The sequence below is a fragment of the Camelus dromedarius genome, chromosome 12, assembly GCF_036321535.1.
Source record: "Camelus dromedarius isolate mCamDro1 chromosome 12, mCamDro1.pat, whole genome shotgun sequence".
Taxonomy (NCBI): Eukaryota; Metazoa; Chordata; class Mammalia; order Artiodactyla; family Camelidae; genus Camelus; species Camelus dromedarius.
The window spans coordinates 33366194-33381402 of record NC_087447.1 but is presented as its reverse complement, the minus strand read 5'-3'; the positions used below and the strand labels follow the sequence as shown (position 1 = coordinate 33381402).

Sequence of the window (15209 nt, the reverse complement as noted above, 5' to 3'; positions counted from 1 at the left end):
AGGTAAAGAACTTTCTGTGCTTGTCAGTCACTGGCGTCAGGCAGTGGGGGTCAGGGATGTGGAACTTGTATGTTACTTCTGACTGTGCATGGATGAAGTGGCTGCAGTGTCCCAAGGGACCCTCTGAGGGTGAAGGGGTGAGCCGTTAGCAGAAAGGCATTCGAAGCTGGAGGACGGGCACATCGAACTGATAAAAGGGGTCCAGTGGTGTCTGGCACTCTTGTTTATGCAAGGGGGCCATAGATAATGAATAAACATACTAATATTGAAGGACAGAAGCAGAAGCAACAATGGTGAATGTTAAGCATTGTGTTTTCCTTTGCACTTAGCTTATGTTACTGACAGTAAGGTTATTAACAGTTGGTCTGTGACAGTTGGTTAGGTACCACTGATGAGCATACTGACCTTAGCCTGGTGCTGGCTCTAGAGGCTCAGTGCCATCTGAGGGGCCTGGCCTGAAGGGTGAGAAGGGGATGTAGCCAAAAAGGGGACAGAGGATGAATAATAGCAGGATCACTTCTCAGACTCTTAAGGCCAGTTTTAAGACAGGAGAAAAGCAAGAGATATCGAGGCCTGGGGACAGATGGAGAAATGAAAAGCAAAGGACAACAAAAGACAACCACAAGGAATTCTAGAGGCTAGGCTGACTGGGCTGAAATTCATGAGAAAAGGGAGGAAGCCAGGGGGCAAATAACCCAAATGATGAGTAGCTGGAAATTACATTTATATTTGACATTTAAAGTTAGGCTTATGCTCATATTTAAGAATGGACGTGTCTGATATGAGAGTTCCTGCCAAGCCAGGACACTCTGGGGCCACTGGGATGACAGCATCTCTTGGAGATGGCGAAACTCAGAATCTCCCCAATCCCTCCTGGCTGCCCTGCACCATCCTCTTCTCCCATCTGTGTGGAGAATTACCTTTGGGTGTTACAGGGGATGCTTGCTTCTCAGTTGACTTAACCATCCTCTTAAGAATCAGAGAGAAAAACTTAATACTTTAGATAAAAGTAGACTCTCAAACTCTTTTTATAATAATTAACGAACTGATTTCAAAAATGCAGAGTGAAACTAAATATAGATGCTAGTAATGTCAGCAAAGAGGACCTTGGCAAAGTGAGGTCAGAAAGATCAACTGCTGAAGATTTATTTACATTTTTATTGTAAGTGATTTTATTTATTTCTACGGAAAATCTAGTGCTCATCTAACTAACCCTCTTTCCGTTCGTCAGTACCTGTACACTTTGATTCTTGTCTGTTTCCTCTGCCAGGAAATTCTGTCCTTAAAGTATTCCATTATTTAGTTCCTTCAAATATAGCATCTTGATAATTTTTCTCCCATAGCACATTATCGTACTGTTATTAGAGCACTTTTTAAGGACTTACTGTATTGTATTACAGTTTCTAGCTTGAGGCCCCCCCTCCCCGAACTGTGTGTTCGTCAAGGGCAAGAAAGGTGTCTTATTTATCTTTGGTTTCACGGTGCTTGTAATGCAGGGCAGTGCTGAAACTGTCTCATCAAAGCTCATGAGAGATCATTGAACATAACTTCCCAACTCTGTGGTCAGTGATATCATGTTGGTAATTCGAAATGTCAGGGTATTTAGGCAAAGAAATCAGAAAATGCTGAAACTAGGGTTTCCCCCATCCAGCAGTCAGTTGTTAAAAAATTTACCGGCTCCACACTGTCAGTGACATTCTGCTACACAGAAGATACTCAAAACCATTTGTTGAATTGAGGCTCTTTTGATGTAGAAAGGGAAATTGGCCTTCTCTTCCCGGAGTCTCGTCAATTTAATTTGCAGCTTTGTCATTAGTGTGGCATTCCTGGGAGTGCTATTAATTATTGTAGGTTGTTATCATTGCAGGCTGTTAACAATGAGCATTTGGATTATACATTTGGATCATCAACTAAAAATATGAACTTCTGTTTGTTTGTTTGTTTCCTGATTATTTGGCTTGCAGGGTGGAGTTTTAGTAAAAATTACAGAAGCGTGCCCTCCTTTGAACTGCTCGGAAAAGGATCACATTCTCCCAGAGAATCAGTGCTGTAGTGTCTGCAGAGGTAAGGGGGCTTGGCAATGGGGCTTTGGGGGCTGGGGGCATGAAGATTTAATGAATAGTGTGATGATAATAACATGGGTCCAAAACTCTGCTACTTAGAAATGTGTATCCTATGTACCTGTCTCAGTAATGGGCTTATCAGTTGTAAAAAGGGGATAAAAATCCTGTCTGTCCCGTTGGACTGCTGTGAGGATTAAATGGGATAATGCGTAAATATCGAGCATCATGCTTGTTTAGCATATGATAAATACTCAGTAGACAATGGTTCCTATACTAATGGTAATGATGGTTTCTGCAGTAATGGTTATTACAGTAAGCGTTATCATTATTACTATATTTTTCTAATGAGTGGGATTGGGAAACATTTTTTCAGCCATTCCATGGGTCAGTTCCCAAATCTGACAGAGGATGACACATAGTGAATCCTTTAGATACAATTTTTTTTTTTAAACTTCCTGCAAGGAAAAAGTTTCAAGTAAGTAACACCTGACTGGTAATTCATTCTTGGGCAGAAATTATTTTGCTTCCTCTTCCCGGAATTCCCCTCTCTTCTAAGTTTATTATTTCTTCAAATCCTCCAGATCACACATCACGTCCACTCTGTAACTTCTCACCCAGGCAGAATTAAACAGATTAGGAGAACCTAAAATTTATTCAAAATCTTACACGATAAATCCAGTTAAACTCATAGCTATTATTTTGAACCTCTGCCCGTCACAGTCTTCTCCATGTTCTCAAAATACCCCATGAGTTAGATCCTTTTTGGTTTACCCTGGAAGCTTCTAGAGTTAAAATCCCAGAAGTATGGAGGTTGAGCTCAGGTAATGTCATGTTTTACTTTTTTCTATCTTTTGTCTAGCAGCAGGGTTGGCAGATACAAAGGGCCATAAAGTAAACGTGCTAGACTTTTGGGGGCCAGAAGGTTTCTGTTGCAACTACACACCTTTGCTGTTGTATTGCACGAGCAGCATTGGCAATAGGTAAATTGATAAATTAGTGGCTGTGTTTCAGTAAAATTTCATTTAGAGAAACAGGTGGCAGCTCGTAATTTGCTAACCCCTCCTTGAGTACCTTCTGATACATGAAAGCATACATTTGATCATGGGGTGTTTTCAGCTTAGGCTGGGATTTCTCTTTGTGTTTAGTCATAAGAGAGCTATGTTTTGGTAAATTTCCTGGGAGAACTACTATGTTGCCTGCCACGAATCACTGTTATAATTTGTGACATGCCATCTGAGTATCTTCCCTGATATATCTGCTCTCATGGCTACAAGTATATTTGCAGCTGGGATGCTTTAGAAAGACTGGAGATTGACGGAAATTTCAGAGGGATGCCTTTTATTGGTAACTGATGGGGTTGTTAGGTAGGTCTTACGATTTAATGCAAAATTCATCACTGGCTATTTGTTGAGGTGCCAAGTGGGACTCAGTTTATGTAAATCTTTTCTGATTTATGGTTTCATTAGGGCAGGATCATTGATTATCCCACAAATTCAGGAGGATTTTCATTGCTTTGACCCAATTTACAACAGACCAGGTGCCACTGCTGCTGCTAGCATTTCTCCAGAATACAGGCACTTTTTTTTCTTTATACCAAGGAAGATGCTGAGCAATGCGACGTCTCATTGAAAAGTTGACTCATTCAGGGCTGCCATTGCTAGCAACCTGGTGGCTTTTTACCAAAGCTGAGTCAGCTTTGAGGGAAAAGTAGGAGGTGGGAGTAAGACTTCACAGATGAGATCATAGCTAGGCCCAGTCTGTCCAATTGAAGACTTTCTTCTTCCTCTTACCTGCCTCCCTTCTCAGCCAGGAAACTACCAGCTCTTTTATTTGGCAGCTGATGGTTTTGTTTTTCCCCAAGGGTGTGTGTCTGTGCCTGCACTTGAGTAAGGCAAGTTTTTTGTTTTTTATTTTAATCCTTTTTTTTAAATTGAGGTATAGTTAGTTACAATGTGTCAATTTCTGGTGTATAGCATAATGTTTCAGTCATGCATATACATACATATATTCATTTTCATATTCTTTTTTATTATAAGTTACTGTAAGATATTGAATATAGTTCCCTATACAGAAGAAATTTATTTTTATCTATTTTATATATAGTAGTTAATATTTGCAAATCAGGGAGTTTTTAACGTCCCTTGACAAGTCTACATTTTGACAGGAATCAGAGCATGTCTTCAGAAAAGACAGAGTGGGAGCCCCTTTTCCCAGGAGTGGGTTGAGTGAAAGCATTTGGGTATATGGATTCGCTTAGGTTTCTCCTATTTACTCCTATTCTCAGAATTCAGACCCTGGAATGAAGAAAGCATTATTTTGGACTAAAGCCCTTTTCAGCATCATTTACTCCTTTTCTGTTGACCCATAGCGGAGAGGAGCCCAGAACATTCAGTCCACTTGGCCACATACTGGGGCTTGCTCTGCACGTCGGGCAATCAGAAAATGAAAAATATATTTATCTGGGAAGTGGGGTATTCTATTTTTCCTGCAAATGTAAAATGTATATGAAAATTAACAAAAAAGATCCATCTAGATGAGCTCAAAGGTCCATTGTCTCGACCTATGTTCTCCATGAATTTTGTTCTACCTCTTAATTCTAATTTATTTCCCAAGAGCATCCTTGGAAGTAGCCTCAGAGTCTCTCGCAATATTGTGGGAAGTGTTTTTCCCCTTTGACTTCTATTTGTCTTTTACCTTTTCCTCTGTGTTCATGTTTTGAGTGGAGTCTTGCCAGAGGAGGAAGGGGTTTGAACGATTTCTATTCTGAAAAGACTAGGAAAACCTGGTGAGCCTCTTACAAGGCATATTATTCAGCGCTCCTCCCTCCTCCCCTTTTCCCCTCTCAAAAACAGAAAGTAATGGAAAGGTGAGAAACCCTCCATTTCTATGTGTGGTAATTTTTATCCTGCATAGGAAAAGGCTTGTACCATTTGCTTTGTGGATTGAGATTGTCTCCTGATCGGCAGGCAGAGAGGTGGGACTCCGATGACCTGAAATGCGTATTTCAGGGGTGAGCACAGCAGTGTGATTGCAGCTGTATGGTTTCTGCCACCCTGATATTACTGATTACAGAAACGGAAGTGGCTGTAACCTCTTTGAGTTCCTGCACCGAAGGCGCTTCAATTAGCATACCTGTCGTCTCTCTCTGTCTCACTGGGAATGTCAGGTCATTAGACTGAGGGAAACCACCCCATGAAAGTTTGATTCCTTAGAAATCTATGTCAGGGCCATTCTCATGCCTGCCAGGGGAACTGCAGTTTTTCAAGGTTTATTTTCATCAGGTTTAGACTGGAATTTGAGAAGGAACAGAGGGTGCTTTTAAAAGCTTTCTGACCCCATCAGTTGATTGTATCATATCCATCAAGCTCTCCAACTTTTAAAAAAAAAATAACGTTTGTTTTTAATGATCACATTTTATGACTCGACCTTCTAAATACAGGGGATGAGGGAGGGATGGGGATATGTTCCCACCACATCGAGGAGTCCTGTCGCTTTCCCGTCAATGACTGAATGAAATTATTTCCTTTACCAGCTGATAGGCTCTATCTGTTTCATAGATGAAATAGTGTTGAGACCCATTTTACGGAGTTACAACTTGTTTTCTCAAGACATAACGTGTTGGCTTGGTTATGAAACTGATTTTTTTCTGAGTCATGCCCTTTGTTTTATAAGGTGATATTGTCACACTTCCCCTCCCCCGCCCTGCAACACTTCTGGTCAAGGAGGGAGGTGCAGACTATAGCTTTACACTGAGTTTCTCTCTTTGTGGGAATTAAACCTAAGACCTTTGAGTTAAGAATAACAGTCTCTGACTGACTTCCGGTGTTGGTAGTATCAACAGAACTGATACCCAGACAAGGTGCTTGGACACCTTGCCTCTTCAGATCCTGGATCGTGACAAATGCTGTAACTAATTTCTCTACACTTCAGAGAAAAATGAAAATAAGTGGCTAAATCTTCAGGGCTTCAGGGGCAGCCAGGATGTCCTAGGGATGGATCTGCGGGAGTTCGGGGGAACACACGCAGGGAGAATCAAGGTGATGTGCGCTGGCAGGGAGCGGCCGCTGTGCAATTGCTGGGGTCCAAGGTCTCAGTCACCAGCAGCACCAGCCAGAACAATCCTGATCACTGCTGCAGTCATTCGCTGATGCCTCTGGACAGTTTGTGCCTGCAGCATGAAATTTGTTTACCCTCATCATTACCTCGAGGTAATGGCTTTAGCCAGGAGCTTGTCTGCTTAAGTATGAGGTCATGAGGGTGGAGAAGAGGCGAGTGGGTACCAGAGTGACATCGATGCTTCTGTCTGGGAAGGAATAATAAAAGCGTGAATGTAGCCCTAGCAGAAAATGATTGCTTGTGAATTGCTGGTGCTCGCAGTTAAAGGGGGGGAAACAACTTGACTGTATTCTCAGGATCCCTCCAGGACAACACACCAATCATTTGGCCCATTTCTGAATTCTTGACACACCCCTCAGGGTTTCATTCCCTTCAGAATTGGCTCTAATTGTTATCTCCAGTGTTGCCAGTGACTTTGGAGGGTTTCGCTGCATGTTCCAGATTTTCGGTGTTGGGAAAAAGTTCTTTCCAACATCTGTTCCCAATATATTTATCTGTAATTTTAATTCATGCTCACTTGCCTTTTCATCTGGCCTGGTGTGAAATTCGTTGAGGTTATTTGTACTGTTAAAGATTTTATGCCCTTCAGTTAAATCCTCCTGAAGAGTCTTGGTGTCACATGACTTCTTTTCTAGTCTTCCTCCTCATTTTAGCTGAATTTGTAATTGAAACAATTTGAGGGAGGGGATTTCCATGAGGTGGAAAGAGATCTAGAGAAGAGGCACTTGACGAGAATGTAAGCTAGGGCCTGCGTAGAGGAAGTGGCGGTTTGCAGGTGGGTCAGGTCCTCTGCATATTGATAGACAGAATCTGATCAAAACCCCCACAGCATTGGGCCACAGTGGGCACTGGAATGACAGGGTTATGCTCAACTGTTGAGGTTGGAAACAGAGGGCATTTGGAGGAGAGAGCAGTCTCAGAGAGCCTGTGATGTCTGTGTCCCTAAGAGGATCAGTGGGTCCCTGGGGCCCAGTGAGCCTTGGGAAGGAGGCACGGTGCCCCAGAGAGAAGACCTGAAACTAAGGCCAGGCCGCCTGGGACTGGAAGACTCTTACATGTTGACTACTGTAGAAGAAAACCAATTGCTTTCTAGGACAGAACCTGTGAGAATCCAGAGCTTTGTCTTTAACAGGCCCATCCTGGTGTCACAACCCTCTGTCCACAGGAGCTAAAGGCATGTTCTCACCCCTCCAGGGCCCAGGCTTCTGTGGTATGTGTGTTGGTTGTGGAGTGCATTAGGGTACCTTGTTGCAATCAAGGATCTTTGGGCCATATTCCTCCTATGGAGCCAGCCCATGAGTGGAGGTGTCTTCATACCAACGAGGCACATGGAATATATTGTACGAAGTTTACTTTTGCTACTTATGACTCAAGGTTGGGCAAACAGCAGTGGTATGAGAGGTGTTGGCTTTCTAGGGTTTCAGTTAGGGTAGAGGAATCTGGAGTGCATTTTCAGATTGTCCATCACTTCAAAGATAGCCTTCTTGACCTACTGGGGGATACGTGAGGGGCAGGAAATAGTGGGCAGGCAATGGTACTCCTCGTAGAATCAGACTTTGTCTTAGAGAAAGTAAGTCCTGCCCAGGGGTGGTGGCCTGTTCACTCCTTGCTATGCAGAAATCACAGTGGGAAATCTTAAAGATACTTGTCCATCGTTGGCTATAGAAGCCAGAGATGAAGCAGAATGTGTGGATGGCTTTGCTGTAATTATAAAGGATACGGAGTGGGATCTGGAGAGCGACTGTGGGGGCTTCATTATGATGGGCAGTGTTATATGCAGATTAGAACAATGGATTTAAGGAAAGCAAATAGTTTTCCAAGTGTTACTGGTCTTTCACTGGCGGTAGAACTCTAGATTCAGGGCCACTAGGTGGAGTCCAAATTTTAGACTGCTCCCAATGAGAGGAGAAAAAGTATGATTCCAACATTTATGTTTCTCCTTTAATTTCCTTGATTACATCACGAACACAGGCTGCTCCCTGTGTTTGAAACTCCTGTGCTTTATCCAGCCAACCTCCCTCGTCCCTCAAATCTCCTCTTTGATAGCTTGTGTTAGGACCCTTGTCTGTGATGCATTCTGGGAAGCACCTTGCTCCTCTTCATCACAGTATCTCTTTGTAACCCAATACTCAACGATACCCATCCCTGCTCGAGTATTATATGAATGAGGGCATATTTATTGCTGTTCGTGGCATTTTTGTTATATCTCTGTTGTCTAGCACAGTGTCTGGGCACATGGCAGGGGCTTATTAAATATTTGTCAGATGAAGGAATGGTATCTCTGCTACGAGCTAAAATTAAAGCGGTGGTTGGAGAACAAGCTGGAATCCCATTTCAGCAGATTATGTGTCTCCTTTTGAGCACCTGCTCATTTCCACCACTTGAGTGTAGATAAGCTCCAAGTGGGTCTCGCTCATCTTGGTGTCTGATCCATGCATGGTGTTCTGTTGGGTGATAAGTTATTTCTCTTTTGACTTTGAGTCCCCAAGCAGCAAATAATAATAGACTGTTCCCTGGAGAAAGAAACAAGATTTGTTGCTTTGGAAGGATTGAAGGCATGTCATGGACTAGCAAATGCCAATGACTGATGGAGTACTGGTCTCTTCCAGCCAGGGTCGGTGTTCCTTGAATGTCCCTTGATGATTAAAATCATGGCTGGTAAGTCATGTAGAATGATGCAGGGAGACTGACTATTAGAATCATATTTGAGTTCTCTCTCTCTCTCTCTCTCACCCATCACCTACTAGCTGTGTAACCACAAGGAAGGTAGTTAACATCTTTGAGCCTTGGTTTATTCATCTTTAAAGCACCCTTTAAATTCTAGTTTTGGAAGACTGTGAGGATTTAGTCATTAACTCAACAAGTATTTACTGAGTGTTTATAATGTGTTGGATATTACCATTGGAACAAGGGAAACAGACTCTCAGGGGCCTTTCCCTGGAAGAGGTGAGCTTCTAATGTGGAGATTGACATGGAACAAATAAGCACAGAAATGAACACGTAATTAGCAACAGTGGTAACTGCTATGAACAAGATGAATAGGGAGGTACGGACTTGAGGGACAAGAAACCCTTCTCGAAGTAGATTGTTTTTAAGCTGGAACTTAAAGACTGAGTAGAAATTTTTCTGGCAGGAAAGTGTCAAAATGTTCCCAATTAGTGGAACCAGTTTGCAGAGACCCTGAGTCAGGAAAGATTAGAATGCTAGAGGAATCAAAAGAAGGGCTGATGTGGTTGGAGGGGAGAGATGGAGGCAGAGGGGTGCCCTGCTTGTTGTCTCAGGTGAAAGTTAAGGATCTTGTATTTTTCGTGAGTGAAATGGGAAGCTCTTAAAAGATTTTTAAGGGGAAGAGTGACATGATCCAATCTATGTTTTAAAAGGATCTTTCTATGGGGAAAAATGGAGTAGAGGTGGGCAAGAAGGCAAATGAGTTGATGTTCATTTGAGAGTTGATAACAGTGTGGAGTGGAGTGGGTTTTTCTGACTGCAACCAGAAGCCAGAAATGATTGGGCACAAGCGTTGGTCTAGACTCAATGTTTATTAACAACAGGTTGACAGAACCTGCAGTTGAGTCCTAAATGGGACTATTTCAGAATTGTCATAGGACATAGCAAGGGTTGAGATCCACAGACACCATCAGAGAATAATTATTAGGAGTTGTCTATGCCCCAAAGTATTTAAGTCACAGAATAATAATTTTCTTAGTGATCTTAACAAGAACTTGAGTCGGATCATAACTCTGCCTCTTCCTGGCTGTGTCGCCTTGGGTAAGTTAGTTGCAGCTACATTTTTCTAACCTGTAAAGTGAGGATAATAGTAATATATAGGGTTGTTGTGAGGGTTTCACTTACTTACCTAGATAAGGTGTGTAACATACTTAGCCCTGCGCCTGGCTAGTTGAAAGAAGTCAGTAAACATCAGCTTTTATAATAAAAATGTTCTCTGTGTTTGGGCCAGTGCTAGTTAAAAGATACCACTCTGTGCTTCTAATTATATGAGAATAATTCTGGAGACTCTAGCATCACTTATTAAAAATATTCAAGTAAAAGAACATGAATGTTGGGGCAGGTGTGTGTGCACGCGCATGCATTCTACAGTCTGGTCCTGGCTTATAATGCTGGAAAAAAAAGACATTGATTTAAGAAAGAGGGTGACATTGAGGAGTTTCATGCATCAGACTGTGTTGATAACCAGCTGCTGAAGAAAAAATTGTACCAGGAGCTAGCTAGCTAGATTTGAGAACAAGACTGTAGGTAGCAACTAAAGACAAATATCCAGGAAGGGAAAGGATCTGTATCTTAAATGTCATGCTATTCAGACACATCAGATAAGAGAGACAAAACCTTTAGAAGGATTTTGAAACGTGGAGAATTAATTGAGGATTTATGACTTGGCAGCCAACGATGCTGGGATGGAGTTTGAAGAATGGCGGTACCAGCTGGGGTGATGAAAGTGTTCTAAAACTGAATTGTGGTGATGGTTGCACAACTGCATAAATTTAAATCATCAAACTCTGTCTTTACAAAGTCGAATTTTATGATCTCTCAGTAAAAACGTTTAAAGAAAAATCGTGACTAGTAGGCTAGTCACATTTGCCTTCTAGTTGGTTAAGATGGGGCATTAAATGTCACTGTAGATTCATTCACCTGTTTATCCAGTCATTAATTTACCTGCCCATATTTCTGCCTGTCCGTTTGTCCATCCATCTATAAGCCGTCCATTTATCCAGTTATCCTTGTGTGGGAAGCTCTTGGTCGAAAGAAATGAATCAGACATAGACCCCGACTTAAAGAAGTTGGAGTGATTAAAGTTAGGATTTTTAGAGAGTACTTGGAATTTCCCAGCAGAATGTATATATGTGTACATATATATGTGTATATATGTACATATTTCTTCTATATATATATATATGTGTATGTTGGGGAAGAGAAGACATACAAAATGTAGTCTTTTGAATCTACACATCCAAAAAGAGGGTATCTCTTTTTATCCTTTGGATGTAGAATGCTTACAAAATTACCGCTTTTTAAGAACCCTGGCCTCAGTCTGACCTGGGTCCTGGCTCTGTTCTTCTGTGAGTGCACTAACTTCTCTGAGCTTCAGTGGCCACACCTGTGAAATAGGAATAATAATTCCAGTTTCATAGGGTTCTTAATAGAATTAAATGGGATATGCACGTGAAACACTTCGCTGAGTGTCTTGCATGTGATACGTGCTCAGTAACTCTTAATCATTATTGTTACCTCTGTGCCAGGTTATTTGAGGTTCTCCAAAGTTACCCTTCTTCCTCAAGAGTTGGGAGTCCCATTCCTCCTACTAGGATTTGTGTCTTTCCCCTTCTCAAATTCCTACCTGTGACGAATCAAAGGTCAAGTTCTGCATCATCTAGAAGGGATTGCGCCTTCCCTGAAACTATGATAATTTGTACTGCTCACATCTTACTTAACTACCTCTGTACTTGACTTATCTCCATGTAGAGTTTCTAGTTTCTTTGTGGTCACGGAATTTCTTAAACACCTTGACATTGTCCTCAGGATATTGCATGGTGCTGTGATCCACAGAGTAGGCACCCCATAAATACTGAGTGGATGATTATTCACTCATACAGAAAGGCAAGTGGGCACTAAATAAATATTGCTTGAATGAAGTCCTGCATTAATTAAAAGCAACAACAACAACATATTTTTGGCACAGTGGTCAGACCCAACCAAAGTGGATTTGTCCTTAAGGTTGGTTTGTCCCATGGGCTTTTCATTGCCCCTGAAGTACAGATGACCTAACTCTGCATTGTGAATAGACATGGCGCATGCTTGAGAGAGAGATAGGCATTGGAAAATCAACAGTGTTTGAGGGGCTTTGTTCCAGCCTGTCAAATGCACGTGGAAGGGAAAGGACAGTTGCAGTCTCCTGGAAAGAAAAAGAAACGTAGACATGTAACAAAGGATGCGCATTCAACGTTGAGTCAAGCTTTATAATGAAAGAAAATGTGACAGTTATTGATCAGTCCTGACATGGGGAGGGAAGTCCAGGCACTTCCTCTGGCAAAGGGAGCTGTGATGCCTAAAAATTGTCCCGTGGCTAGCAGAAGCATCAACTGCTTTTAACGGTCATTGTAAGGCTTTGAAGCCTTCCTAGAAGTGTTCTTGACCAACAGAGGTTTCAGATTTCCAACAAGATAAGTTCTTCCTCTGAGATCAGGAAGTGAAGCTGAACGTGATGCCATGCTCTCTGAAGCCTGTGGACCCACTCTCTAGTGTCACAAGCAGTGGCTACATCTTTCACTTTTTAAATTTTTGCCAGGTTTGCTCTGTGAGAGGATATATGAAAACTAGTGGGCCTTGGAGTTCATCAGACCTAATTTAGAACCTTGGCATCTCCATGTATTAGCTAGATGTTATTGAATTTGAGCTTTTCTTTTCTTATCTTAAGGTTGAGGATAGCAGTGTTATTTTGAACTTGAGCTGTTGTTGTCAACATGATCGTTATCATTACCATTCTCATCATAGGGGCTAACATTTATTGACCACCTAGTTAGTATCAAGAGTTGCTCTTAAGTGCTTTACATGGATTAGCCCTTTTAACTCTTTCCACACCTATTAATAAGGTATATTATTCCTGTTTAAAACATTCAGTATAATGCCAGATATATTATGGGTACACGTATTATTATTACTGAATAAGAGTTATTATCTTTTACTAGGTATGGTATAAACAGTGTTGATTTAAAATTCTGTTTCAAAGAAAAAATATTCTAGAATATTATCACAAAAAGGAATTAAACTTGGAATTTGTATAGTTCAGTGTTTTCTATGTTTTTTTAAAGCCAGAAACCATGGTTCACATGGTCACTATGTCAGAAATATAAAAGCAGAACTGCCCTGTTTGAATCAGGGATGGGGGACTTGAGCCCTACCTGACACTTTGTGCCCAAGACTCTAACAAACAGTCTGAAAATCACTGATGTTGTCTTTTCCCAGGATATATACCTAGACAGGCAAAGTGATTTATTGTGTTTATTAGTATAAACCCTGAATTATAAATTAGGCCTCCTCTTCAAGATCAGTTACTTTTTTATGAGACCACAGTGTGTGATGTAGCAGTATAATTATTATTTGCTAAAATGTACTGATTTCAAGATAATAAAGCATCTTGATATACTTTATTATATTTGACCTTCACAGCTTCTGGGGTGAGTATAACCTGTTTCTCCTTGTTCACCTGAAAATGCTGCATAACATACAAATTGTTCTTTTGGGGGAAATTTGGTGAGCTGATAACAGAGTTAGAAGAAAAAAGTATCAGAGACCAGAAATATTGAAAAGGGTGATTCTGTTGAGATAAGTAAGCACACTAGATTTGGCATTTGCTCTGAGGGCAGTTTCTAATGCCTGGTGGTAGAATCTGGCTTCTAATGGACACTGTGAAAGAAGATGGGAGACAGAGCCCTGGGCTGGTGTGAGATGCATAAATCAAGACCCTTGAAGGGTGAATCCTCAGTGGGTGACTAAGAAAAATCCACTCTGCAAAAGGAGACTAGCATGTCAGTCTTGACTGTAGATAGGGAGTATGGAGCAGAAAAGTCTGCATTCATGAGAGTTGAGGGCCTTAATTTATTCTACCTGTGTGGCTCAATCCTTATGCCCCAAGGCAAAATTTAGTTTAAAGTGATTGTGGGTTGATAGTTCCCCCAGGCACCTGACAAAAGCAAACACAGATCCTCTCTGAAGAAACAAATTTTAAAATCCAAACCTCAAATAATTCCCACAGATTAAATCCCCCAAAATATGAGCTCTTAAATAAAATAATCACTAAAAAAATAAGTCCTCTTGCATGATACTTAGTGAAACAGCAAACTATAAAATCATACGCACAAGCACTGAAGATACTGGAATTATATGTGTAAGATGTATGTCCAATAAGTTTTAAAAATAGAAAATTAGAAGACAGAAGGATAAGACTATCAAATTTGACAAAGGACTTTGGAAAAGAATGTAATTGAATTCTAGAAAAGAAAAATATAAGTAAAGTAAAACCGTTATGGATGACGATGACTGAAACAGAACAGACAGTACTTGAGAGGATTAATAAACTGAAAGATAGATCTGGAAGTTAAACAGAAATCAGCATAGAAAAAAATGGGAATATGAAAGCAAGTCTAAGTAACATGGAAGAGAGCTTGAGAAGGAATAATATTTATCTAATTAGAATTCCAGAAAGAGAAAAAATAGTGAGGAGAGAATGTTTGAAGAGACAATATCTGAGAATTTTCCAAACTGATAAAAGATATGATTAATCTTTAGATTCAGGAATCCTGAGGAATCCTAGGAAAAATAAGTAAAAATAAATCCATACCTAAATACCTTAGAGTAAAACTAATGAATACAAAACAACACAAAACCCATCAACCAACTAACCAACCAACCAACCAACCAACCAGATTAGATCTTAAAAGCTACAGAGAAAAGGTTTGTCACCTACTAAGTAATGACTATTAGGTTAACAGTTGACTTCTGAACAGCAATAATAGAAGCCAGAAAACAATGGAATATCTTCAAAATGTTGAGACAAAATAACTCTGTTCCTAATAAAGCTATTTTTCAAATAGAAGGGTGGTCAAAGGACATACTTAGACAAATTGAAGTTGAGCACAGTCACTATTAAAATATCCTCACTAAAGGAACTTCTAAAAGATACCTTAAGAAAAGTAACTGTTCTAGATTGAGTATCTGAGATTCAAGAAGGAATGTTGGGCAAAGAAGTGTTAAACCTGTGGGTAAGAACTATGCCTCAGGAACATGTTCAGGAATGTTTCTTGTATCATTGTTGGTAATTCAAAACCTGCAAGTAACTCAAATGTCCATGTGTAGTATAATGGATAAATAGTGGAATATTCATACTATAGAATATTATATATCACTGACAAGTGAATGCTGCAGACATTAACATGGATGAATAGAAAAAAATACACCACAGAGGATATGTACAGTATTATTTCACTCATGTGAAATTCAAAATGGACAAAACTAAAT

At 40.6% G+C, this 15209-nt stretch overlaps 1 protein-coding gene across 2 annotated transcripts in view; it reads left to right on the top strand.

Moving 5' to 3' along the window:
* NELL1 (neural EGFL like 1) overlaps positions 1 to 15209 on the top strand; it is a 746857-nt gene that overhangs the window by 195554 nt on the left and 536094 nt on the right. For both annotated transcript variants that reach the window (XM_031459872.2, XM_031459873.2), the window contains exon 11: positions 1965 to 2064. In XM_031459872.2, the coding sequence (XP_031315732.2) occupies positions 1965 to 2064 (100 nt within the window). The remainder of the gene's footprint in view (positions 1 to 1964; positions 2065 to 15209) is intronic.